At 44.6% G+C, this 25,258-nt stretch overlaps 2 protein-coding genes across 2 annotated transcripts in view; both read right to left on the bottom strand.

The window, feature by feature from the left end:
- Positions 1-6,365: 6,365 nt before the first annotated feature.
- T265_05810 (hypothetical protein) lies at positions 6,366-10,302 on the bottom strand (the record flags this gene model as incomplete). Its single annotated transcript, XM_009170917.1, has 3 exons — positions 6,366-6,486; positions 7,300-7,463; positions 10,135-10,302. 3 exons carry the CDS (start codon positions 10,300-10,302, stop codon positions 6,366-6,368), a joined length of 453 nt encoding a protein of 150 aa, XP_009169181.1.
- An 8,018-nt stretch (positions 10,303-18,320) lies between these two features.
- Positions 18,321-25,258, bottom strand: part of T265_05809 (hypothetical protein) — a gene marked incomplete at both ends in the record, with an annotated part of 8,162 nt that continues 1,224 nt past the window's right edge. The window contains 6 exons of the mRNA XM_009170916.1: positions 18,321-18,409; positions 18,443-18,552; positions 18,593-18,799; positions 22,586-22,712; positions 22,747-22,852; positions 24,618-24,759. Coding sequence (XP_009169180.1) covers positions 18,321-18,409; positions 18,443-18,552; positions 18,593-18,799; positions 22,586-22,712; positions 22,747-22,852; positions 24,618-24,759 — 781 coding nt within the window. The remainder of the gene's footprint in view (positions 18,410-18,442; positions 18,553-18,592; positions 18,800-22,585; positions 22,713-22,746; positions 22,853-24,617; positions 24,760-25,258) is intronic.

Raw genomic sequence — 25,258 nt, 5'->3', positions numbered from 1 at the left:
CATTCTAACAAATATTGTCGTGTTCGGTGTCATTTTCGTTAACCAGTAGTTTGTTTCTTATCGACGATGTTTGCATACGAGTGTTTTCTATGGTTCTCATGGACATCCCTCAAAGAGAGATCTTGATTTGTGGCTAGCAAGGTGTTGTTCCTAAGATTCCTTTTTTGTTTGAAGTTAGTTATCAGAATAGTGAAGGTTGGCATAACCATGTTTCATCATATATTCCAGCAAATGACTTCTTTATTGTGCTAACCCCACAAGAATGGACACTTCGAGCGGTATCTCACAAGCTGACTGTGTTAGACAACATCTTTCGTGTAAGGAAGTAAATTAAAACTGTTTAGGTCCACTCTCTTGAAACAAGCATCTACGTGTGCCTCCAGATGAAAAATAACAGTCCATAGTTTAAGAACGATTCTTCTTTTTCTGTGGAAACCATTTTCCCATGTCATCTTAAATGTTACTTTATTTCTGTAGCAGAACAGAACGCTGCCAGTTTGTAACACTATCGATTTTAAGCTCTCGCTTTTCCGGGAATTAGGCTAGAAGTTTCGGGACAAACAACCTCCCACTAGTTCTCTAAAGTGAATGACTTGCAAGAAGAAGAATGATGCCCATCTGGTAAGCATTTGTGTGTGGTGCGTTCAAAGATAGTTTTAAATCCAAACTGAGTAGTCACCAAACAATCTTGAGCCGCTTTCCGGATCTTACGTTCAAATGTATTTCTTTGTTGGTTTAGCATTAGATTTGGTCCATCACGTGGATCGGCTGATTAGCTCGTGCACTGAGCGATACGGGTTAAACGTAGTACCCACACTCATATCAGCCTGTAGAATCCAGTAAACTGATTTACAGTTGATAGATTCCAGCAAAGCGGTTAAATCCGCATTACACTCAAACCATCGCCATTGCAGTGCTTCCTTCTGTCGATCGGAATGGCTGACCCACAGATGCAGCTCACTTTGAACAACGAAAGAGATGGAATCTAAGCAATCGACGACCTGGTGCAGTGATGGTACCTGGGGTCATTGTTGGGAATAATCGTGCGGATGATGTGATCTTGTTGACGTGGATGTGTTGCTGATGTGACAAATCTCTTTCTCTCTCTTGATGTTTGTTTGGTGGGCGGCAACAAGTTTTGATTCAGCTCACATTCAGAGGATGGGTGAATACACTATGCTGTCCGTGAGATGTTTTCGATTCGTTGACAACTTTCAATGAATATGGGTTGTGGTTGATAGATAATACCAGGTTGTTTCACCAATCTTCGAACGGAAATTCACCGGAACATCACGCAGTGGAACAAGTTCACACAGAACAGACTTCATTAAACAGTGAAAATGACGTCCAAACACGTTGATCTCGTTGAATGGCTCTTTGAAGAGTGGTTTCAGCATTATTCTGAACTTGAAAAGCACCCCTAAATCCCTACCCTTATGGAAGCTGTACTCAAATCAGATTTCAGAGGACATTAGGTTCAATATCGTGTCTTTAGATCAATGTTGTTTAACCTTTCGATGATCAGACTGCATGCGAGCTTATTTTACCGATTACCGCATCTAGGGGGGGGGGCAAAATTTCCGCGTTCTGAAATGAAATGTGTATTCATCCGTCATTAGCCTTAGTTATGCTGTTGAACCTTTTTCCACTTAAAAACTTTTGAAAAATATTTATTGGTAAATATTATATTGCCACACACTAGTTCACCAATCGTGAGTGATAAAAATTAACCGAGTGGTTGACCAAATCTAAATTTTGTTGTGGAGCCCCAACGTTTAGGTAAGCCATGCAGTCTGGCCAGAGAACACGGTTTATACGAATAAGTATAACTTTCGTGTGATTAGCGCTCGAAATAGCCTTCATTTCGAAACTCTACACAGCTAACCACCATTTAATGGTAGAAAAACGGGCTGTTGACTCATCCCAACTGTGATTATAGTAACTACAGACCCTGTATTTTGAACCAAGATGAGTACAGTACCGATGAATCTGAATGGGCCAAAAAAGCTGTCCATTGTTGGACACAGCTGAGTAAAAATGTCAAAGAACGTATCTTCACAGTAAACAAATAGTGAAATCTGCTTGGACTGGAACAATCAAACGAGACCGCCGAAATTTCGGTGTGCATTGGCTCAATGACACTTTTTCATAATTGTTTCCAAATTTTCACATGGGCACAGAAGAAGACCATTATGGTTACTATGGTGAACCTATCAAAGCTATCGCCAGTGACATTCGAGCAAGAATTTTGCCTACTATCCAGGTGACCTGCAGAAAATGGAACATTTTCTTTTGACATGTCTGGGTCTGTGATTGTTAGTCGCTTAGCGAATTGAGGTCCTCATCAAATGATATTTTCATCGCATGGTTATCTCTCCGGTTAACTTAATTCACTCATTACGTTGCATTAGGCAGCTACACTCTTCGAAATCAAAATGAATAGCGCAAGCTTGAAACTTCTATCGAGTCATTAAAACAAACATTTTTCTTTTAAGGTGCTAGAGATGGGGTCATTTTAGTCGTTGATAGAACAACTCAGTTACAGAAGGCAGAATATGTCCGAAAACTGCGGCACTGTGCTTGGCCTACGAAACATAAATGACTGTAAGAAAGTGTATTGTAGGCTTAAATCATTCTCGGACAGAATACGTGTGTTACCGTCAAAATTCACGCATTCATCAATAAGTGTCAAAGTGCTTTCTTTTCTCCATCCCAGTTTCATACCAACAAAGAAAAAAATTTCAACAAGGACTTGAGAACCCCCGGAGTAACGGAACCCAATGTTTCACACTACGAAATCATTCCCCCAACATCGTCATCACCTACTAGTTAGCAGGAAATTACGGCGTATTTTGTAACTGTGTTATCCGCAACTTAATAAGGTAATGAGACTTTCCGACTGACGTCAACTTCAGAAATGTATGCTCGTTGGATAGTCAAGTTGAACCGCGTACACTAAATGTCTTCAGAAGTAAAGAGTATGCTTAACCGAAAGTATCTTAACCCAGAATCATGTGTTAGTTTGGTCGGGAAAAGGCCTTCGCTGGGGAGTTCGACAAACCGGCCGACCGCCAGGAGGTCATGAGGCGGTTCAAGGCGGCCAGAATTGCACCTGGATGTGACCCGACCGTGTTTTTCGCCTGCCTGCAACAGTCGTTGGATCGGACTTTGCCGGGACTAGAAGGAGTGTCGCGCCACCAGTTACTGTCCGACCAGTTCATCAAAGGAGTGCAGCCGTAGCTTCGTACCCATTCGCGGTTGGCGAGAGCGACTGGCCAGTTGAGTGTGGAGCACTCGGTGCATCTGGCACGGGAATTGGTCGGGGAACCACTGGCCACGTCATAGTGGACCGCGACCCAAAGTTCCTGTGTGGACTAGTATAAGTGGACTACAGGGCTCAGCAAGAAAAAACTACGGAATACGTAGTAGTCTTCGGTGATATTACAAACACTAATTTCTGTGAGACCACATGAATAAACACGACGCTGGACAGGGACCTATGGAGACGTGATTTGGGACTCAGCATGTCTCAAAGCCGGACAACAATTATCCATTTGTGAGAAGGCCGCAACGAAGGTACAATTCGCGGTAACCTCAGCAACATTACGAAGTATGAGTAGCCCCGGGATGTTGTCTGGTTCTAGTTTTCTTGCCCGGCCTGGCTCTCGGGAACACTTGAGGAAGTAATTGATTCGGCAGTTGGCCTTTTGGATTGGTAACGAGACACTAGCGGTTCAACTGATGAAATGGGCGGTTAACTCAACAACTAGAACTAGCCTTATGCAATTGTGGACGTATCTATGGGTAATCACATTTGTGGGACAGGAGTTTTCTGACGGAGGGGTCAGACACAAAGCGCCGACAGGTAAGCTGAAGCAGTTTATTGATGACAAAACTGAGGGTTCATACTCAACGGAACGGAGTACACTTTGTTTCCTGTCTTCTCTTGCTCCGTCAATCCAACTGGACCGACGTGTTCCCTGTTTGGCAGCCTTCAGTGTGTATGGGTAAAGAAAATGTCCACTAAATGCGAGATCAATGCACCGGTGGTAGTGTCATCACTTTCGGGTGGATTAATGGTTAGCTTCTTCAAGCCTATTGACCTTTGTTATTACCGTTATTACCGTGATTGTCATTATATGATGTGGCTAATCCAAAAGTGATCGACTTTCCTTTTTCTGGAAGACACTGCCTTAAATACTCTAGTTGGACGGATGAACTCCTCTGTGTATGCACAACGTAGTTTGTTTTCAGTGAATGGATGACGATGGCATTCAATATAGTTTTTGTGTTTACTGGTTCTAGTTCTGTTCCAGCGACTCTGGACGAACATCTCTTTTTATGGGTAGTATGCTTTGTTGCAAATCAGCGGTTGTAGAAGTTGTTTGCGTGGATCCTGTAGTTTCGAATCAGGCGAACGAAGAGCCTCGAGCTGAAACAAGCTGGAAAACTAGCCGCACGAAGTGTTCTCTGTAGGGACCGATTCGAAATGTTTTGCTCTTATAAGCTATTTTGTCCCATTGGGTAGACAGACAGCTTTTCTGCACCTTACTTCTTCGTTATTTGGGGTTTGTTAGGGACGATTTTCACAATATATCGCAAACGGTGTAAGTCTAGTTGTAAGACTTAGAGGACTCGCATAGTGGCTTTATCTGTACTGATGTCGACAGCGGTGCGCTCCTCAAGGAACGCTAGAAATCTTTGAACCAGCGAATTTTCGATTGGCATTTCGAATCCCTCGGTCACAAGTGGTCGATCATCAATGTGACTGAACTGACCACTAGAATCCGCGAGAAATTTTATCGGGGATTGGAAGATGTGTCTGGTCGTGCACTTTATTTGACAGCTTAACTGAAACTTTTTGCGACCTTTTCATGCTAGACAGTTTATACTTCTAAGTTGTTCGTTTTGAGAGGTGTCACGTGCCTCGATCGTTACAGCCCAAGTTTCCGTGCCCTAAATGTCGGTCAGCACCTGAGTTCATGCCACAGCTAGATACTAAACCGACTCGCTTTAAAGCAAAATCCGGTTATTATGGTTATCATGACTGAAAGCAATACTCGTGTCGGAGGACATGGTCCCATCACTTCATTTAAACAAACGTTTCTGTTTGTCCAATATATGGAGTGAGAAAGGTAAGCAATGAGGATGATAGATTTCATGAAGGTTGATAATGATTGCGTGACAGCAATGTCTGTTCAGATCACTAGAATCGTTCTTTCTCTTATTCTTCCTATCCTCAGTGAAAGAAGCCGCAATAGCCGGAACCACCAAACTTCGGTGCATGGTTTGCAGCTGAAAAGCTGAAATGTACTGCTTTTGCAGTTTCCGCGCATTGTAGTAGTCGTTTCCCCTGTCTTTTCTAATCAGATTTGGAATGATTAGATAGTTATCTGCATTGGCAATAAAGCCTCTATTGAGAGGCCCGATAGTCAACCGTAGTACGACGTGCTCTGAAAAGAATGACAACCTGTTGTACTTTAACGTTGGCACTGGGCATTCCTCACACAGGTAGACCGTGTACCAACCAGCAGCCAGGACTTTGGGTCAAATTTATCCGGTTTGTCGGGCGCATCTTTTCGTCAACAGTCGGACAGAATTCAAACGGTGAAGGAGACTGACCGTTAAGTGTGCAAAATTTGAATAACTTATAAACAAGACCCACCGGTTTGAAAGTAAGCGTCTTGTCGTATTATCGAACCCAAGGTGTATTTCGGCCAAGAAGAACAATTGCTTGGCATCACTTTGCGCAACATTTGTAACACATAAACCTGAGTAGACTGAGACTCCCTACAAACCCACGTGCATATTGCAGTCCAATGAATACCACTGATTCATCTACTGACATTTTCAAGACATCACTAATACTATACTGCAACACAGAGCCGCCGCAACCAACGACAACTATAAACGCAAATTCTGTTGGAATATGTTCTTTTTCGCCCAGGATGAACTTTACATAACTGAAAGACTGATTTGTTTGAATATCCTTTAATTAAGATCACTCACCCACAGGAGTGTTGTTGAGAAAAACCACCAGATGCAGCACCTCTACTCACTGCTCGTACGCCAATGCACGCATCGGTATGTTGAATCCTGAGGCCCGTTGGAGTTTCTGAACAGTTGTTTCGGATACTAGTCATCCCATAATGAGCTGCATTCACACTCAAATACTTTCAGATCAAACGCATTCGTTCAGCCATTAACCTGTCGTAGTACGCCGCCAGGGCAGATATGCAAACGGCAGTGCAGGCCCATCTATACGCGCAGAGTGGGGTTGTTCGTGCAAGGGCCAGGCGGTCGAGGATAGATCGCACCGAGCTTAGATAGCTTTCACATCCTATCAACCAGGGACCATTCAGGAATTACATGACGTTACGATGAAGCCGCTTCGTGCAACGCACAAACCGTAGAACCGATTGGGGGTGAAAATTGGAGCTCAGGTTCAAGTCTAGGTCTGGTATAAACGCAGAATAAAACAAGTACCTAACATCAAGCAGGAAAAAGTGAAAAATTGAAGGGATCATCAGTACAAGTAAAATTGTTAAACCGTGCTGTGTGCAAGCATTCTAACCGAAACTGGAACGAACCAGTGAGAATTAGGGGTACTAATCATACATATTTCAGAGGTCGGAATAGCTGGCTGAAGAGTGCATTTTTTTAGTGAAAGAGCATTAGTCGGATGACGTGTAGAATGAAAGTTGTCCTACAGGGCACTCTGTCTACGTTGACTAAATAAGACATCAGTTTAGGTGGAGGATAAAGTATATGGTTTACGTGTTCGATAGTGCTAGTGGATGTATTTTGTTCCATACTGCACCTGTTAGAATTCACACCATGAAATGACCTCAAATGAAAGAGCTTTTCCAGTCGGCAGTAGAAGAAGCAGCATAAAAAATAACTCTGGTCGGAATGGTTGACCAATATATTCAGTGGACATGCTTTGCTACGTATGAAAGACTGTGATCTAAGATTGAAAGTTGTCTGGCATGATAAAGGTGAAAAACATACAATTAGTAAATTAAATTGACATTCTCGATGTGACCATGTCCTCATGGGGACGTAAAACATGCTCTGGTGGTAAGCGACCTTATGCACTTTTTGGTTTCTGTGTAGAGAGGGGATTTCGAATCCTCAAAGGTATTTGTGAGACTCCGAGGGGGATTCCAACAGGCCTGAAATACCTGTATAATGCTTCTCGGCATTTCAGCATTAATGAGTTTTCGTTGGTCGTCGGCTTGTTCGCTGAGCTGAGCAATTTGATTGCAAACGTTTCATAACCAATCGAGGTGACATCACCAGTGCGTTACTGGAGAGTGAAGTTGTGCGTAGCGGTGGGTTAGTGGTTGTGCGTTGAGTAGTGTCACGTGTGTGTTAATATACGTGCTGTTAGCTGGGGATGACCTCTGACCGCGATTAGCTGTTCGGTCGGGCGGTTCTATTGGTTGTCCTGTTATTGTTTTCTTTACAAAGATGTTCGGATAACCATTCCACCTAAGATATGTACCATATCCTCTAGCTCACTTTCTAGCGTGTTGTGAAAGCAAACAAGTTTCTCCTGTTCTTACAATTAAGGGAGAATTTTGGGAATATGAGGCCTCGGTTCACTGGAGTTCAAAAAAATCTCGCAATTTACGTCGATCAAAACAACGTATGTATACCGTGAGTTAGGCGGGAGTTGAATGCCATACGACACGATACGATGCGTCACGTTCCGGTTATCAAAGGAAGATCCTCTTCACAGGTCTGCATTCCATAGATGCAAAAACAAGACTGGTTCGTGCAGATTAGGCGCAGGCTAGTAGAACTGCTTGTAAGTTTAACGCATAAATCAAACAGCAGGACGCTAGGTTAGCGGTTTTAAGCACTGGATGCCGGTCATTCCAGGACAAACATGATGACCCGGTTTGGTTAAACGCCGTGCCACGTAAATCGTCAAGCAGTGTAAGTAGTTTAAAGGTAGTTTGTCGCCAAGTGTGTCATAAGCGTCTTCAAAGTACTAAACAGTCAAGCCTGATTGTAATATTCTAAGTAGTATGGGTGACATCCAACCTAGGCAGTGTGCCAGAATGTTGGGGTGGGTCAATTGACTGTTGATCAGGCGGAGCTACCCTTTCCACCGAGCTTGACAGTTAGCTTGTACGCTTTCCGTCAGAGCAGACATGTCCGAGCAGGATTTGTCAGTCGTGTTTGCGTTTGTACAACTTTTAAATAAAGATATCAGAAATATGCCCTTGCTGTAAATAGTAACTCTCGGAGTAGTACCTTTAAAAGATATCAGAATCAAGAACTATTTATGGTTTGTGGCATCCGCGGAGTCTCTTCACATAACTGTGTTTGTGAGTATTATGAGGCCAACATCTTGAGTGTCATAATTTTTTTATTTTCACTGGGCGTCGGTACTGCCTTATGGTGTAAAACAGTTACTGCAAATCTGTTATAGTACCGACAGGTTAGCCCAATCGCAAACAACAATAAGTCCGTGAAATATCCATATGTATAAACGCCACCTATATCTATGCGCATTTCGGAGTATAGGTCACATGTCACTCTGTTTTGGGCACGATTACGTTTAAGAAATCTGGCAAACATCTGGAAGTAAGGACATATGCCGACCAACTTAGTGTTAGATTTAGCAAACTACCACCTAGTCGCTTATCATATGCCTTGGTATGAAATATCGGGTAATGGCTATGTCTAAACCGACGTTCCAAAGTTGTAACTCGTCTTGTATTCATCCTAAAATGCCCCTAATTCTCCATCGGGTGATGTATGCTGCTTGATGCTTGTCACGGAATACACTGACCGCAGTGTGATCAACTTAAGTGAGGTGTGAGTTCTGTCGTGGTTTTTGCTCGGAATAATAACACTAATCCGCTTCCTTCATAGAACTTCAGATACATGTCGGTCCAGCATCTAAAGGAGAGTAAACAGTATCCTACGAAAGTGATAAAAATTTCATTACGTTTGTGTTGCCTGAGTGTAGTCCTTACGCAGCCAGAAGCAACAAAGTACATTGGATACGATGCAGTCGTCAAGCTATCCATGGCGTGCTTCGAATAAAAGCAAGTAAAATGCAGCTACCCTAGCAGCTGTTAGAGTCTCGACCCTTTTATTCTCCACGGAAGCTAAAACATTTGGCACGTAAACGAAAACACTCATAGCACCAGAACTCCATAGAGTGTGCTCCCTCAGCCACCATTAAGCCAGGCTGAATAAGCTTAATATTCGACAGCCCCGGTAAATTTGGAGTAATCAACCAAGGTTGGTAAATTCATGATCCCCAGACTGCTGAGCAGATTGTAATTTCGATCCTGTCTGGTTGGTAGACCGTGGCCCTCGGGCACGATTTCATTTAATATGAACTAGCGCTATCTCGCAGCAATATAAATACTCTAATTTCCATTGCGTGACTTCTGCAGATCTCTGCAGAACAGACATCATCCGACCTGAGAAAAGCACTATCTATATCAAGCCTACCAGTTCACTCTGAATGTACTTCTCAATATCCTTAACAAATACCAGAAAATTTGATTACAATGACCTTTCATTTTCACAGTTCCAACTTTCTCAGAGAAACATTCAGTGAACATGTGAATTTTACTACGCTCACATTTGTCACTCGCATCTGAGATTGAAAAAATATCAACCAAGTTAATTAGTCACATGATCCGTTTCTCATCCATGAGGTTGGAAAAACTCCATTTAGCCTCAAAATTTAAAACCGAATCGGTTTCGTTTGTGCGTTTGAAAATCCTTTATGACCACGAGGAACAAATATAGGTTGGTACGTGCCCGCCTGTTTTAGTATATCTATTCAGTGCGGTGTGGATTGGGGTGAAATTCCATTACAAACCAAGTAGGCGATTTCTGTCAGTTGCTCGTAAACATACGCACTCAAAAGAAGGCTTGTTCAGTCTTGATATACTTTATAGCTGCACCCATAAAACAATGCTCAGCAAGTTAACCTACTAACAGCTACAGCAAGGGAACTCCGAAGAAGAGCTATTTGTAGTCTGGTAATCATGGTAATGCAATATGATGATTTAACTCACGTTTTCATGCCAATGGGGACAACATTTATACCATTAAATTCGCTGCCAAATCTGCCTAAAGTTCTGCTGCACGATTTACCTTATTCATAGAAAACCAAACTACACATGTGAATAGACACGGCCAGTGAAAGTGTATGCACGAGGTCCTGAGTAAACGCCTGTCAGTTGGACGACGAGGGCCTGCATCATCGAAGATTCTCAGCGTGTTTATTCTTGCGCAACCGTTCGTCAGAAACACGTGGATCATTCCTCCCTTCACGTTATCTCACTCAAAAGAATCCTTTTGATATGAAAGCTACTGAGTAAACCATGAAAAACTCATTTATCAGCCTCTCAAGCGGTTTGAGCTTGCTTGGCTCATCCATAGAAAAGCCCCGCTGCTGGTGTACATCAGCTGGACTATGACAAGTAGGCGGACTTCGCATAATCATGTATGGTCCTGACTGTTAAGTTTGCCACCCTTTTAGCTAACAAAAGCATGGCACTTTTGAGGATGTGGTGTTCTTCTGTGGCCTGATCCATATATCCAAACTTTTGGCTGATGATAAGCTTGAAATCTGATGCACTGGGCTGTTGTTATTCTTCTTGCCATAAGCACTTTCTGGGCTTCATTTTTGCAGTATATATAAGATGACCACGAGTAAGGCAAGGAAAAATTCTCTGCGTGCGGACAATGACTTCTAGTATACATCTGACCTTGAACGCCATGTTGGAAATTTTCAAACCGGATGGAGCACGCAAAAGTTCAAGGTTTGTATACAAAGTGGATTCCGTTAGGAAGCATAGGCTTGTAAATGTAACAACGAGGGGTCTGAACATGTGCGTGGGGAAACGTATCACAGTTACAATAATTAGTGACCATTAGGTTGCGTTTTGACTGAGTATCAGGAGTGGAAATGCTTTTGAAAAAAGGGCGGATAAGTTCTTTGACGTACACGTTATAAAGAGTACTACTGCGATCGTCCACCAAGGGCGATAGGCCAACTACAGAGCCGCGCACCCGAGTCGTCCAGTTAGAAACACCAACATAAGATTGTTAGATGCATGCAACATTCAGAGTAGAAGAGCATAAATGGCATTCATGACCAGTGAATACTTGAGTGAATAGTTCGGTGGTAATGTGCACACATGCACTGGTATTTTTGGACCAAACTCCCTCAACAGACAAAAGTTTCCTACTGCGCGAGCAACTGAGGATTTCAGGTTAAATTGTACGGTAATTCAATGCCGTCCTCGTGACAATGAAAAGTTCATTGAGTGGAGATGTTGTAACTGGATACGGCCTTTGTTATCCTGAATTTTTCCCGGTATTTTCGGTGCACTGCTATACTCAGTGTTACCGAACTGTTGTGTTCGTCCCCAATCTGGAAAATAAAAATATGAACTGTCCAACATATGGTTCCCATGCTGTCTCCCTGGGCAGACACTCACTGCTTTATATTTGGTCTAAAACATGAGATTTATTCAACCAGTTCGACAAGGCTTGTGGTTGATAACCAGAACAGTCTCAGAGCTTTCATATATTCTTTTAAATAGTAATCTCCGGCTGCTTCCCGTTCTGTTTGGCGAATGACCCTGGAGCGATTTGGTGCCACTCACTCAAATCATTTGAATCCATTTACCAGTTAAATTTAATGGTTGTAAATAAGGTGAGTGGTGATCTTATTGTGACTGAGCAGTTCCATCCTCAATTGGCTTGGTTTCTGCTCACGAATCCACTCGACAGGATCTGGGTCGGAAGCAGGGGAAATATAAATGAATTACGACTGATGAGTCACTGACCTATCTTTGGCTTTGGTGTTTAGTAGTGGACGTCTGCTGGAATACATGCGTTGTGTAAAGCTGAAAGTTGGTCACAAGCTGGTTGGACGACGGACTATTGTACCGGGAGCCAGATCGTCTTTAAAAGGCAGAAAGATTATGGTACAGCTATTCCGCAAATGAAGAGTATCTTGGGAGGTTTGATCCAGTCCATAGCATGAGGTTTCTGTAATATGTTCTGGGCACCCGTTAAGCAGCATTTTTGCGGATCGATGTCAAGACTGTCACTGTTATGGGCGCTGAGGACAGGCACCTTTATCACATGCCAGCAAGTCTCCAGAACTTGATGTATTGGCCTGACTAGGTCAATTCCCGGTAAATCTTCCTTTTGAGTTGTGCTTCTCCGGAGCCTGTCAATACCACATGAAGAGACTGAAGGCCAAGTGCAAACCAATCACTAATCGAGCAAGATTGCTGCTCAAATTTGGGTCTAGTGTGCGCTTGCCTCGAAAAACAAATGTCCGAACCCAACACAGCCAAGGACGGGCACTGTTGAAGCGCTTTGATAGCGTCGAATCTTGAGTCCAGTGGTCCCTGTTTAGAGCGCATCAGTTGGAATGATCGTGCCGTACAAGTAACATGAATGTGGAAATTTTGGGGTTTATGTGTTGTGTATCCAAAATTTCGACCGCTTCAGACAGCATACCTAGCAGGGTCATCTCTTCAGCATACCGTTATTCTACCTGAGTTAGCTAATCCTCTGTAGGAAGTTCCGACACGGTTACTCGCAGACATACATCACCACTCAAAGCTTAACTTGGGAATTTTGTTGGTAAATACCTGGTCATGTAGCCTCAGAAAAACACGTCCGATATCCGAGGACCGTCAAACACAGAACACACTAACCAGAAGAGGCCGGAAATTCGACCGAGCGTTATTTCGCCTCTGGTACCATACTAGAGCATAAACAACTCGGGCTGTGAAAATGAACGGCATTCTGGATACCCCCACTCTCGAGAACCCACTTACAGATATACAAGCTACCGTGCATTGATAGCCTGTCCGACTGACCGCCAAATTCACTTCGAAAAAAATCCTCGAATATCACAAACACTCACCACTCACTTTGCTGAATGGACGTTCTGCTTGCCCATAAGATGTGGGTGAAAAAAGCTTAGAGGGACATGTTACGCTCCCTGAGGAACCTGTGGGGGATGTGCGAATCTGATTCGAGAAAACTTTTAATTGCGGACCAAGTTGGCGCTTCAGAAATGACTGTTCGGAAATTAGTATGCTATGTCAGAAAAGTGCACTAAAGATACTCAGCTCCGGCGTTCAGACAAACAACGGCCGTGCGTACAGCTACTGAAATGCTTGATTTTTAGTGTGAGTGACGATTACATGCAGCAGGTACTGAACTGGGACAGGTAGTGACTTGATTAAACTTGCTTAATGCTAAATTCGGGACTTGTTTCTCATCCCAATTAGAAGACTGTTTGGAAATCTGAGGCCTGTTGAACGGGAGTACCAAATATAATGTTTGACGTATTTGGCCTGGTCCTCAGACAGCTATCTTCGTCCATGCATCGGGAGCTATATTGGAACAGGCAGTAGTGATCCGCTCCAAAGTTCTAGTGTTCATGAATCTTTATAAGAAATACGTCCCTTTTGCAGATTAGCCATCCCCATCAATCAATCGGATCGGTCGATTCATAATCACCGGTAGTTCGGGTGTAGTGTTATTGATGCCGAATCACACCAGATTCAAAATGGATGGACTAGACTATCTGTTTTTTATGCACTCACCAGTCGCTTCAACCTGCTCTTGAAGTCTTACCAACATATCGCGGTAAGTCACGTTAACAATTCATCTGACTTGGCTTACATTCCCAGGACCGACTCTCTCCACGATAAGGTAACCCTTGGCATTGACTTTACAGTTTTTAGGAACAACCTCACTAACAGCATCACCCGGTTGAATAGTATCCGAAAGGAAGAGAATCATTAAGAAATCAGATTGCAGGTCTCGTCATCAACAAATTCCGAGAAATTTGTTTGATTCAAAAACATCCAAATTAGATGTGTATTTTTGACAACAAACCACGCCGATTGTTTTTGACTGTCACCGCTTTACACACAAACCCGGGAAGCGAATGCTCTTCCCAACAATGCCTATCTAGACAGCACCATGATGTACTCGTTCTAAAAATGACAGGCTAATCAAGTATCTGTGGTCTTGTCAGTAGTTTTAGGACGGAAGTAGATAACCATTCATCCAGTGAATAAACCTGCAGACGCCACCTGGAAAAAAGATACTAGAATCATCACGAAACCGGATGAATCTGTTGTACCAGAAAACTGAACAACCCGTTGAGACAGGATAAGCAGGTAAAAAGACCCGCTACAATGATAATTTCAGGTTCGAACAATGCGCTGGCCCGAAATCACTGATCAACACCATCCACCAGCTGACCTGAGTAACTGACAATGACTCGTGTTGACTAGATGACGGTGGAAGCAGTAGTTATTGAGCTAATCATGAATTATTTGCAAACTAAGGGCTTTTGGAACTCTCACTTGGTTAAATCCAACTTCGGTTGACGGAACCTATATTCGAAATGTTCAACAAAAACAGGACAATCGTGGAATAGGAAACACCGCAGAATGCTGCAGAATTCCTATACCCCATCACTAGCTTGGACAGCTACCTCGATGCCGATGGTTTGTTGCTTCCCATCTAGTGAGTGCCGGAGCAATCTGAATCTAGTTGCAGTCCTGAAAGTTAAACTAAGACCTCACTTCTATACAACCAAGACGCCTGAGGGGTTAACACGATTAACACTCTGCCTCGGTTTTTCAGCTACTGGTGTAACGCACGCAAGTAGTATGTGTTGTTCGTGAAATTTCGCTTTGTCTTTCGAAAAGGGGAGATCTGTTGCGGAATTCGTGGAGTCACTTTGTAACATTTGCTTGGATTTGAGCGAGGAATGACTGGAGTCAATGAATCTCCAGGAAAGTTCAAGAAGACGCGTTCGAGAGAAGATGGGTGTCCAGTTTTTGTAACTAAGATGCAAATTAGAGTTTTGCTTCTCTGTTCAGTGGTCTGTAACCGGTCTGTTGACATTTCCTAATAAGTAACTCCGCAGCGAAAGCCTTCTTCCTGTCACCAGAACCCAGAAATTAGAATTAAGTGGTTGGTCGCCGATTGCTAAGATGTAGTCAGACGTCGTCTGACAACAGGCAGAGAGGTTTTCTAGCACCAGTGTGAATTGGGTGCCATAGGAGTGCCCCGAATCAACGCCGTTCTTAAAGATTAGAAACATCGGGAAACTGACCTCATCAAGGTCAACGACGTCATAGATGCATACCTTGGTTAGGAAGGACAATGATAATCGCCAACCAACCGAAAACTGTCTCGCCGGCAAAGAAACACTCACTTTTGAGAAGTATACGTAAGTTCAAGTACATTACAGATCCCAGTTGTTATCGGTAAGTATGTATCATAGGTATCTAACGGCCTACTCGGGCACCCAAAGTTGCGGCCAACGAGGTAACGGGAGTAGTGTCTACGCATCAACACGAAAAGACTAACTTTACCTTCTGCTTGACGCTGTCAGTCAAATTATCACCATCGTCAACGACAATAACAATAGCGAAGAACAATGGTACTTTACTACTGCCTATCTTTCGCAAATCAGCTGCCTTTCAAAGGTGAGGTTATCATGACACTGTGCAAATCCAGGTTCCTGGGTTAGATGCTACTTACTGGTTGTCGCGGCGGATCCTGAACAGTGCATCCTCAGTGACCGTGCTAATTGACCACCTATCGGAGCTTGCATAGAGCTCAGTTAGCCCAAGCTGCTCACTTCAAGTTATCCCCGAGAACTCGAATACCATGGCCACTTACACCCTCACGTCTGTATAAGATCCAATTACAGAGGGCAAGTTCTATGAACAATCGTGACTAGTGATTAACAAAGCCTCGCCACAAGACAGCTTGGTAGAAGCGTGTGACTGGGACGGTAAAATTGGTAAACGAGACGACAGCACACGCCACAGTTTGTGGGTTTGAATCATGTCAGAATGGTGACTGGCTAGTAAAGTCCGTTTCCTTAATCCGCTCGTTGTTAGCAAGGCCCTTTTCGACACCCAGAAGAATTATTGACGGCAAACCGAAGTGATGGTCAAAGAGCCTCTCAGATTACATCCGGGTACACGAAAGAGGGCACGCACCGGGGTTCTCATAGAGGTGCGAACTCTGGGAACATAAAAGGCACACACTAAGCCACGACTGCTTAGACTGAACTCCACATTGGTGCTAGATAAGTGCCGGTGGTTTTGTCACACCGCTCCGTTTTCGCTTTTACGAAACTCCCAGCCTGAAAACTACTTGATGCGCGGAACAAACATGGAGCTATCTGAAGAACATTCGAAACCACCGCTGAAAAAATTTTCACATCAGATCCAGAATATCGAGATTTGCGCAGCCTCAGTACCATAGAAAGCCAACTGTGAAAAGCCAAGTAATCCGGGGATCACTAAGACCGTCAAAGCAGTTAAAGAACTGACCCCCCCCCCCCGCAGAGATGGGACGTAAGTTGGGGTGCATAAATTCAGCGTTTCAGCACCAAACATGCCACTTCGCTCAGTCTGGAAAACCGAGAATATTCCGCAAGATTGAAGTACCTCAGTTCCTATTTTTGACCTCCAAAACACGATAAAACGGTTTGTACCAACTACCACGAAACCACTCGGTTCGATATTGCCTCAAAAATATTTGCGTCATTTCCGCTACCACTTCTCAATATAAGTGGTGACTTCAGTCAGTTCTATATACGGCGCATCGAAATTACCCGACATGCCTTACTGAAGCTGAGCTTTTTCCTTTGAAGATCCGAAAATCCGGATCCTCAATGCAGCCAACCGATCAGTCTTCATCTTCAAATGCTGCTGCCGATATGTAGTGAAATTTCATTATCCAAGGACGGTATACAATGATGTAAGCCAGAAACGTTGTCATAATCCAACACGCTTACCTCAGTTCCTTCAACGTCGACACCTAAAGTGGTTTGGGCAACTGAAAAATCCGCTCGGTATGGGCAAGGCAATATGGAGCAGCCTGAACTTCATGTGCTCATTGGAACCAACACTTAATCGCGATTTGTGCAGAGATGGCAGTTGATCACCACGCATAAGCAGTATGTGCCTCAGAAACTTCAAAAGTCGACAAATCCTGTCTTACTTGACCTCGAGGCAGCTCGGCGTTTAAAACACAAAGCCACTGACCTAAAGGTTCGTAGCTCGGACCCGACATTGGCTTTTTGATTGCACTCATCTACGCCTAACTAACCTGGCATTTTCTCAGCCCTACAGTTCATTCGAGTTGCACGGCGGTTACGCACTGTCACAGCTGAGCTTTAAAATGAAAAAAACTTACCACATGAATAGTATTACGCGGAGGCACGTTGAATTGTGTCACTTTTCCCAGTTGTCACACACTTAACTCTGGTTTTTGTGCAAGAACAAAGATGAATGCTAGATCGGATGTTTCCCGTCAGGGTCTCGAATCTGTCACCAACAAATCCTGTTGGATCACGCTGACGAAACTGTTTACCCACAGATCTCGGGGATTTGATATGTAGGATCTTCCTTAAATTGGCTAGTCATTCGGGTTGAGGGCTCAGAATGCAAAATTGAATAAACAAAACGAATCCAGCTGGTATCAGTGACAACCTAACGAGCAAATGGGTACGCTAAACTACAAAGTTTTATACATAACCGAATAGGGAACCATAAAAGTCCGGATGAATCGGGTCTCCAGAAATAGGATGAAGGATGAACGTCTAAAGCAGATCAAGCCCTTTAAAGTTGATCCTGCTAAATTTAGAGATGCTCAAGTGTCACAACGGACTTGCATATTTGGTTGTTTGTTGCCTGTTTGTCAATACAAAAATAAACAAACAGTAAAGTGTGCAATTAGATTTTGCGAAAATGTTCATCCCCAGGGGGCAAGTTCTAGTTTCAAGGGTATTGATGAGTGGTTGCTCCAAGAACAACTCAATAAAATGGATTAGCGATCTCAAAGGACCGCTTTACTGAGTCACGCGAACCGAGAGTGGAGTAAATAGGAATGTAAGGATATAACCAGGAAATCCTTATAAGATTGTTCCGCACAGGGATCAATCCATTCGATGTGCTGATAAAAAGTCCATATTCCCGTCTTTACCAATACTGCGACTGTGAATTACTTATGCTTGCAAAGAGTGAATGGTGGTGGGATCCAAAATGGAATCAGATTGCCCAATGGTCGTTACTGAGACGGTTTAGTGGGCAACATCTACGAGTTCTTAACCAAACGCAAGGCTTCCCGTGACCAGGGTAGCATTAGTCCCGTTAGTATGTGGGAAAATGGTCGGGCAGAAGAAAAGACGGATGTATTGAATACAAATGCGCTGAGCACAACACGTGTGTGGATGTGTAGTTCAGTGATAAAACTGACAGAACTCAGTAGCGACCGAATGCACGCCCTGCTGCAGGTCCGCCCGTTGCACCTCGACCCCGTACAATGGGGCGCGCACGTCCACGTACTACAACTAAAAATAAAATCAGTGAAACTAGGAAATTACCTCCAGCACGAATCATAGCGTTCTTCCCTCGACCGGTACCCAATCCCTTCGCACCAAGAGGCCGCTTTAACATTGGAGAGTTTTTAAGCATATCCGGGAGAATTAGAAAGCTAGTGAAAAGTAAAAGTTAAATTCGGATGGAAGTCTTACCGGATTTTACTGCCTCGAATGTAAACTTGCTGTAGATTGCTGGTTCGTCCATCACGAGCAGTTAAAATAATGTCTGCCATCTGGATATTCATGTTATCCTCAGCTTCTACCAATTTGCCGCGAAACACCTCGCCATTCACGGTTTCAAGGGTAATCACGTGGCCCTCAGCGTCATGCAAAACTTTGATCGGGATGCCAACAGACATGCTAATGGTCTGTCAAAGTCAGATAAACGGCTGAAAAAAGCGGTCCGAAACATGCATGTAATAAATACCCCAAACCAGCACAAGCCCAGGATCCCAGAGCGTCATGCCTTTGATCGGGATGCCAACAGACATGCTAATGGTCTGTCAAAGTCAGATAAACGGCTGAAAAAAGCGGTCCGAAACATGCATGTAATAAATACCCCAAACCAGCACAAGCCCAGGATCCCAGCCTCCAAATGTTCCTATGGACAATAATCTCTGCGGCAAACTCTAGGACGCTCCAGGACTAGGCCTCTCAAAAGTCTCAGGAAATAGATGTGTTCCGAGGACAGAAGAGAAAACAACAAAAATGGTACCGCGTATAAGAGACGGTACGTTCCCAACGGATGAAAATATGTGTATGTTCCGGACAGTGCGATGAGAAACTGCGGACGGTTCGGTGTAAATGTGAGATGAATGCCAGTCACTCTCTCACCTGCGTAGCTTCATTAAGCTTATAGAAAACAGCAAGGTAAGGATAACGAGCTACATACTCTCGTATGACTACGGTTCCGCGTTCATACGCCTGTACATCGGGTGTCTAACATCAAACCAGCAGAACATCTATAAAACTAGCAAGCTAAAGACAGTAATCTGTCATTTATGGGACAACGGCCTTTGAGCACATGTTTCCACCCGGAAGAGCACGATGCTTAAGATGCGAGTTCTTAAAATATCCTTGGTTTTCATTCTGCACACGATTTCTCAGTTTTTTGCAGGCTTCCGGGCCGCCATGCACTGTCGCATGGAAATTCCGTTACATGTAAAAAAGATCGCAGGTTAAAAATTCGCCTTCTCCATAAAGCGTTTCAGTTCCCCAGAGAAAACTACCTCTGGGTATCACCTCGGCGCTCACATGTTTTTCTCTCTTGTTCTTTCCAAAAACCCTAAATTCAAAGTCGTCTGGATTCGTTTGATCGCCTGTTAAACTTTATCAGTTATCACTACTTCTGCCTTGAGAGTAGTGAAAGCTAAAGATTAAAACTACCTCCGGGGGAAATTAGAGGAACCTGAAAAGGAGATCGTGCAGAAAACTGTTCAGCACGTCACCTTTAATTCGTAAATTATGGAGTAAACATCGAATTTCCCGGTAACGAAACCACACAACGAAGCAGGGAACAAGGAACACCAAAGCTAACGTGTTCTCCGGGCACATCTACGACCCCACAGGCCTAATAACAGGGTCATCATTTCGCCTATATAGATATTTATGTTTTGTTGGCTAATTACCAGACAGCCCCTTACACAAACCACTCAATCAGTACATCAAATGGTACAGTGGCCTCAGGTGTACTATCACCATAAAATATTCAATAAATATCCCACTATTCTAAGCCAATATCACGTATGAGAAAAGAATTAGGACGAAAAAGGATAGGATGTTCGGTGAACTGGAGGAGGATATGAATCGCTCGTCCCTTTGGATATTGACAGAAATTAAAGACCAAATCACCTGCCCATGTGCTGCCGAGCTTCTCATGCAGTCATACATTTTGGATAAAAATAGAAAACAACTAACACTCAATGATACATAGGTGGAGCGCGTACCATCAATGTTAACCGAAATGACCATGGTGATTTCCGGTCCTGCTTTCCAAAGATCGAAATCTAATTTCAAATGGCCCTGATAGTAGCTTCTTTTTAAATCGTTGTGGGGGTCAAGAATGAGCATTTTGCGAAACAATAATTTGCGATGTCATAGTCATAGGGACCCCATCCTTCAAGCCGTACGATAGTAACAACACCCGAACTCGTCGTAATCTCTTTCGCACACTTCTGCCAAGTCCGCCATTATGAAATAAGCACAGGGAACAACAGACGATGTTTCGGCGTGCGTACCGCAGTTAAATGTGCTGTGTTTCCTGCGACCAAAGTATCTGGTGTACAACCAAAGACCCGTTTTCTAATTACCACACAATGCATTGGCTGACGCCATCCGACACCAGCAACGCTTCCACAGATACTATGTCTCGCAAGGGCGCAACAATACGGTCTTCCCGTAGACTTATATGCGCTACCAGTGATATGCCTTTTCGACTCCTCATGTGACGCAAATTAGTAAACGTGATTCAGGCCTCTAAGATTCTTGCATTGACTTCATCAGGCATATTTTCGTCAGAGCTAACACAACTACCGAGCTATGTAAAACTCTCCACAACAGCCAGTAATTCTTCATGAATTGTAAAGGGTATGTTCAGAGAGTGCATGTTCTGAAGCATGATTTCGCACTCCGAAGGTGCAAGGCTCATGCCAAAAGATGGTATGATGGTGGTTAGTCTATTCAAAAGGGCTTGTGCTTCGCGTTGGTTTTAAAGATGAGGGCCATGTAGGGAGGCTTTTGGAGAGTTCACCATACACTCTCACACGCCAGATATATGGGGGATATAGGGACCGGACTATGCTTATAAACTTCTGGGGAATACCCTGTTGAGCCAGAACGCCGAAGAACACTGACCGATCGACGGAACCGAACGCACCCTTGAAGTCAGGGAATACCATGATCGTGGGTCGTCTGTACATGTGGCATTGCTCTAACACCTGACAGTGTGAAGTTGTGGTCGACGCAGTCGCTACCCGAACGAAATCCAGCTTGATGCTCACGAGTAAAGGATTTTCGTGCCCCGCGCAAGATGATAGAAACAGCGAGGCAAAAAGCTATGTTACAAGGGGAGTCAAACTAACACCTCTGTTGTTTAGGCTTGGGTAACCTGGCAGAAATCCAGCCCTCGTGCTTCCTTTGGGTGTCATCGCAACCGGGCAGCATCATCATGATCATTATGAGTGACATGACATCAATACTTTACACTGATGCTTCGCCGCCGTACAATCATGATTTTTGGAAAGCCTTATTGTGAAGAAAAGAATGAAGGTGAGCAGGGAAGGGAATCACTACTACCGTAAGGAGGAAAGCCCTTCGCCGAAGAGTTGTCCATTAGGAAACACCAACTAAACGGTTATTACTACTTACCACAATCATTCCGAAGTGCCTGCACCTCCAAACACATTCATGCAACCTGGATGGAAACTGACAACAAGAACGCCATTGACAGCGATAAGCAGCCATTTCTTGCAGTGTTCCCAACCAGGCGCAGTGAGAATCACACGGTCCTCATCCTGGAAAGTGAGCAGCACCGACAGCACCCAAACATTTCGTAATCTCCTTCATGCCCCTCTGCCAGGTCAAGGTTTGGCCCCCTCTCTGCTTACGCCACTCTGAGTTGGGCATGGAACACAGCACACTCTTCGGCAAACGACTGCTAGGCAAACGCAACACATGTCCCAACCTACGCAGCTTCTGGTGTTGGATACATTCTTCAATGGAAGTGCCCGTTACACAACCGAAAACTCGCTTTCTAACTGCCTCATTACGGATACGCCGACACCAACCCACACAAGCTATGGTTCTGAGACAACAATTGTCGAACACCTGAAGATGTATCAGTTCCGCTGCCCGAACAGGCCAAGTCTCTCAGCCATACAAGAAAACAACCCGCACTGTAGTTTGATGCACACGTCCCTCGAGATTCAGGGATACACCAGTTTGACGCTAAATTAGTATGTGCGACCCGAGCCTTGCAGATTCGTGCATCGACCTCATCCGTCACACTACAATCAGGACTAACACAACTTCCAAGATACGTGAAAGGCTGCACGACTTCGAGTGCTTCCCCCTGCATTGTAAGTGGCGCCTTCAGCGACTGCATGTCTAGGAGCGTGACCTTACACTTTGTGGGTGCAAAATGCATACCAAAGGATGGGATGTTTGGCAAGTTCATCCAAAACAACTTGTGGCTTCTTCTCCTCTTCGAAAACGAGAACGATGTTGTCTGCATATTCCAGATCGACAAGGTTTTCGTCAAAGGCAATTTGAACACCTTTGAAGACCTTCCAGCGTTTACATTGTCTCACCGACCACGGAATTAAACAGAAATGGAGAGTGAGCACCCCTGACGTACACCATTTTGTGTACGGAAGCTTGTGGAAAGCTATCGTATACGCTCATAAGTCCGGAAGTCTGAGAATACAAAGAACGTATTGTTATGTTTTCATTATTATTATGTTTCACCTAGCGTCAGATGATTTATTGGGTTGGGTCGTGATTACGGTCAGGATGAATGTCACCAGGCCTCCACCGAAGCCACAGTTCTACCAGGGATCAAATGTTTATATGAGATTTGCTGAATTGTACCGCAAACGAACTTGGTTCTGAAAGTTTCGTTTGATTTCTGGGTCCACTAGCTTTTCAGTAGCTAAGTGATGTGTGTGCGCTTTGCGTAAACCTGGAAAGCAGCAATGCACAACTACACGGTCGGAGTCCACGCCGGTGTTCTAGAAGGGGCGGCAGGTCAACCCTCACAAAAGGAACCGAGGGCGATGTGGTTTATTTGTATTTGGGACCGGTTCACTGGTCAGCACCACGTGGTCAAGCGATTCCCGCTGTTCCGGAAATCGGTACTGCAAAGAAAGACTGTGATCGGTGCACACTGAATAAGACGATTTCCGTTGTCCGTGCGTCTCGTATCCAACCAACGATGACCACCCAGTTGGGCCTCAGCAGCCCTTAATCTATCTACCTTGGAGGATTCATGTCACCGCCAATCACAACGATGACGAGCTTCTAGATCGTCATAGAAATCGTATTTGGCAAATTCCGAGCTAGTCCCTTGGGAGGTAGGCAGGGGCAATGGACCTCACTCCCTCTAGTCTCTCACAAACGTTACCAAACGAACCGCGCAGAGGCGAATATCAACGGGTATCCATTCAAATAGAGATGCTTCCCCTAGATCGCATAGCATAATATCCACCCCAGATATGCAGCTGCAATGGCTTCTGCATCATCAGAGGTGCGCAGTTGAAACCCAGGGGAGGGTGAGGGGGCAGCTAGCTCAAATACAGCACTTGCTGTATCCGTTCCTGATAGAGAGCATACATCAATTGGGAGATGGCTCAGCGGTTATAGCGCGGATTTATTGACCGGAAGGCCCGTGGTTCGAACCCGACCTCTGCCTCTCTACTTCCCCTGCCTAGGCTTGGGCAACCTGGCAGTATCCCAGCCCTTGCGCTCCCTCCTGATGGCATGGCAGTTTGACACCAAAAGGGTGCTACAGAGGAACGATTTATACATCAATGCAGAGGGAATCAAGCGTACCAGCAAGTTCCATTTGTTGTCCTGCATGTTTGAGTGTGCGATTATTAAAGGTAGCTGAGTGAACCGGCCTTCGGATTCAAAAACAGACTTTAATGTGTTTAGGGATGCTACTCAAGTCGGGTGGATGTGATGAACAGTGAGCAAAACGGTCAGTCCTAGTGCTGGGACCCATGGAGAGAGCAATCACATTTGGGTGTGGTAGGGTAGAAGAGGGAAAACACGCAAATACAAGGGAGTCAGCAGTAGACTGTTTTCGCTTACCCGCCCTGCTGTATGCAGCAAGTAAAGTGATCCGGTTGGTGACAGCACGCGACGGCCATGTTAGTTGAAAGAACCATGGCTGTATGTGGTCTGGGATACTGCCAGAGCTTCTAAACCTACAAAGGGGAACGATCAGGGTTCTCGACAAAAGCCTTCGGGTCAAAAGCCTGACTACAAGGCAGCGGTGTGTGGCGGGAAACGCAAGTGCACTACCATTTTTACAGAACAAGTTGCCCCACATGTTTCCCCAGCCTGGAGGGACAGGAGACTGCGTTATTCAGACCTCTAATCATTGACCAACCTGGTATGACTGTGGGTGTCGCACGGATACCACACAATATAGCTCAGCGAGTCACGTAGGCACACATACCGTCATACCACCGTGACCCGTATCAGGCTGGTTCATGGCATTCGAGTCAGTGCGACGAAGGACAAGTGAAGCCAACGGTCTCGGTACGATTGAGGTCAAGCTGGTCTCCCCATGATTGTCGTACTCGCCACGGGACCCTTTTCTAAAATGGGTAGTTTAAACGTATCTCCCCGTTTGTCCGGGACAGCCTCATTTTCCAAGATGTAGGCAATGAGATCAGAAAGGCGATAACCGAGGACTATCCCATTCTTGAACAATGTGGGTGGGAAGTCACCCTGACTAGCTCGGTGGCGCTTGAGAGAACGTAAACTTTCGAGGCCATAAGGGATTCAGGGTTCACCAACAAGGATCCAACTGAGATGTGGCAGGTGGCCACAAGAATTGTTGTGCGGAGTGCTCGACCAGCGGTCCCGTCAGTTCGACTCCTGATGTTTTCGTTCACCGTTAGTTTGCCGGGACTGGTCACAGGAATCAACTGATAAATCTTCGGGTATTCCTCGCTTTCGGAGCCTCTTCTCTTTCCCTAGCTTTCCGTGTTCACCAGGCTTCACGGCTGGTATGCACGCTAAGTTTGATTTGACGTCTGATAATTCAGCAGAGTGAATTATGTTCGGGGTCCGCCGGAACATTCAAGTCATCAT

This window comes from Opisthorchis viverrini, assembly GCF_000715545.1.
Source record: "Opisthorchis viverrini unplaced genomic scaffold opera_v5_112, whole genome shotgun sequence".
In the NCBI taxonomy this organism is placed as follows: Eukaryota; Metazoa; Platyhelminthes; class Trematoda; order Opisthorchiida; family Opisthorchiidae; genus Opisthorchis; species Opisthorchis viverrini.
The sequence above is the reverse complement of the archived record's forward strand: the minus strand, read 5'-3'. Positions and strand labels throughout refer to the sequence as shown.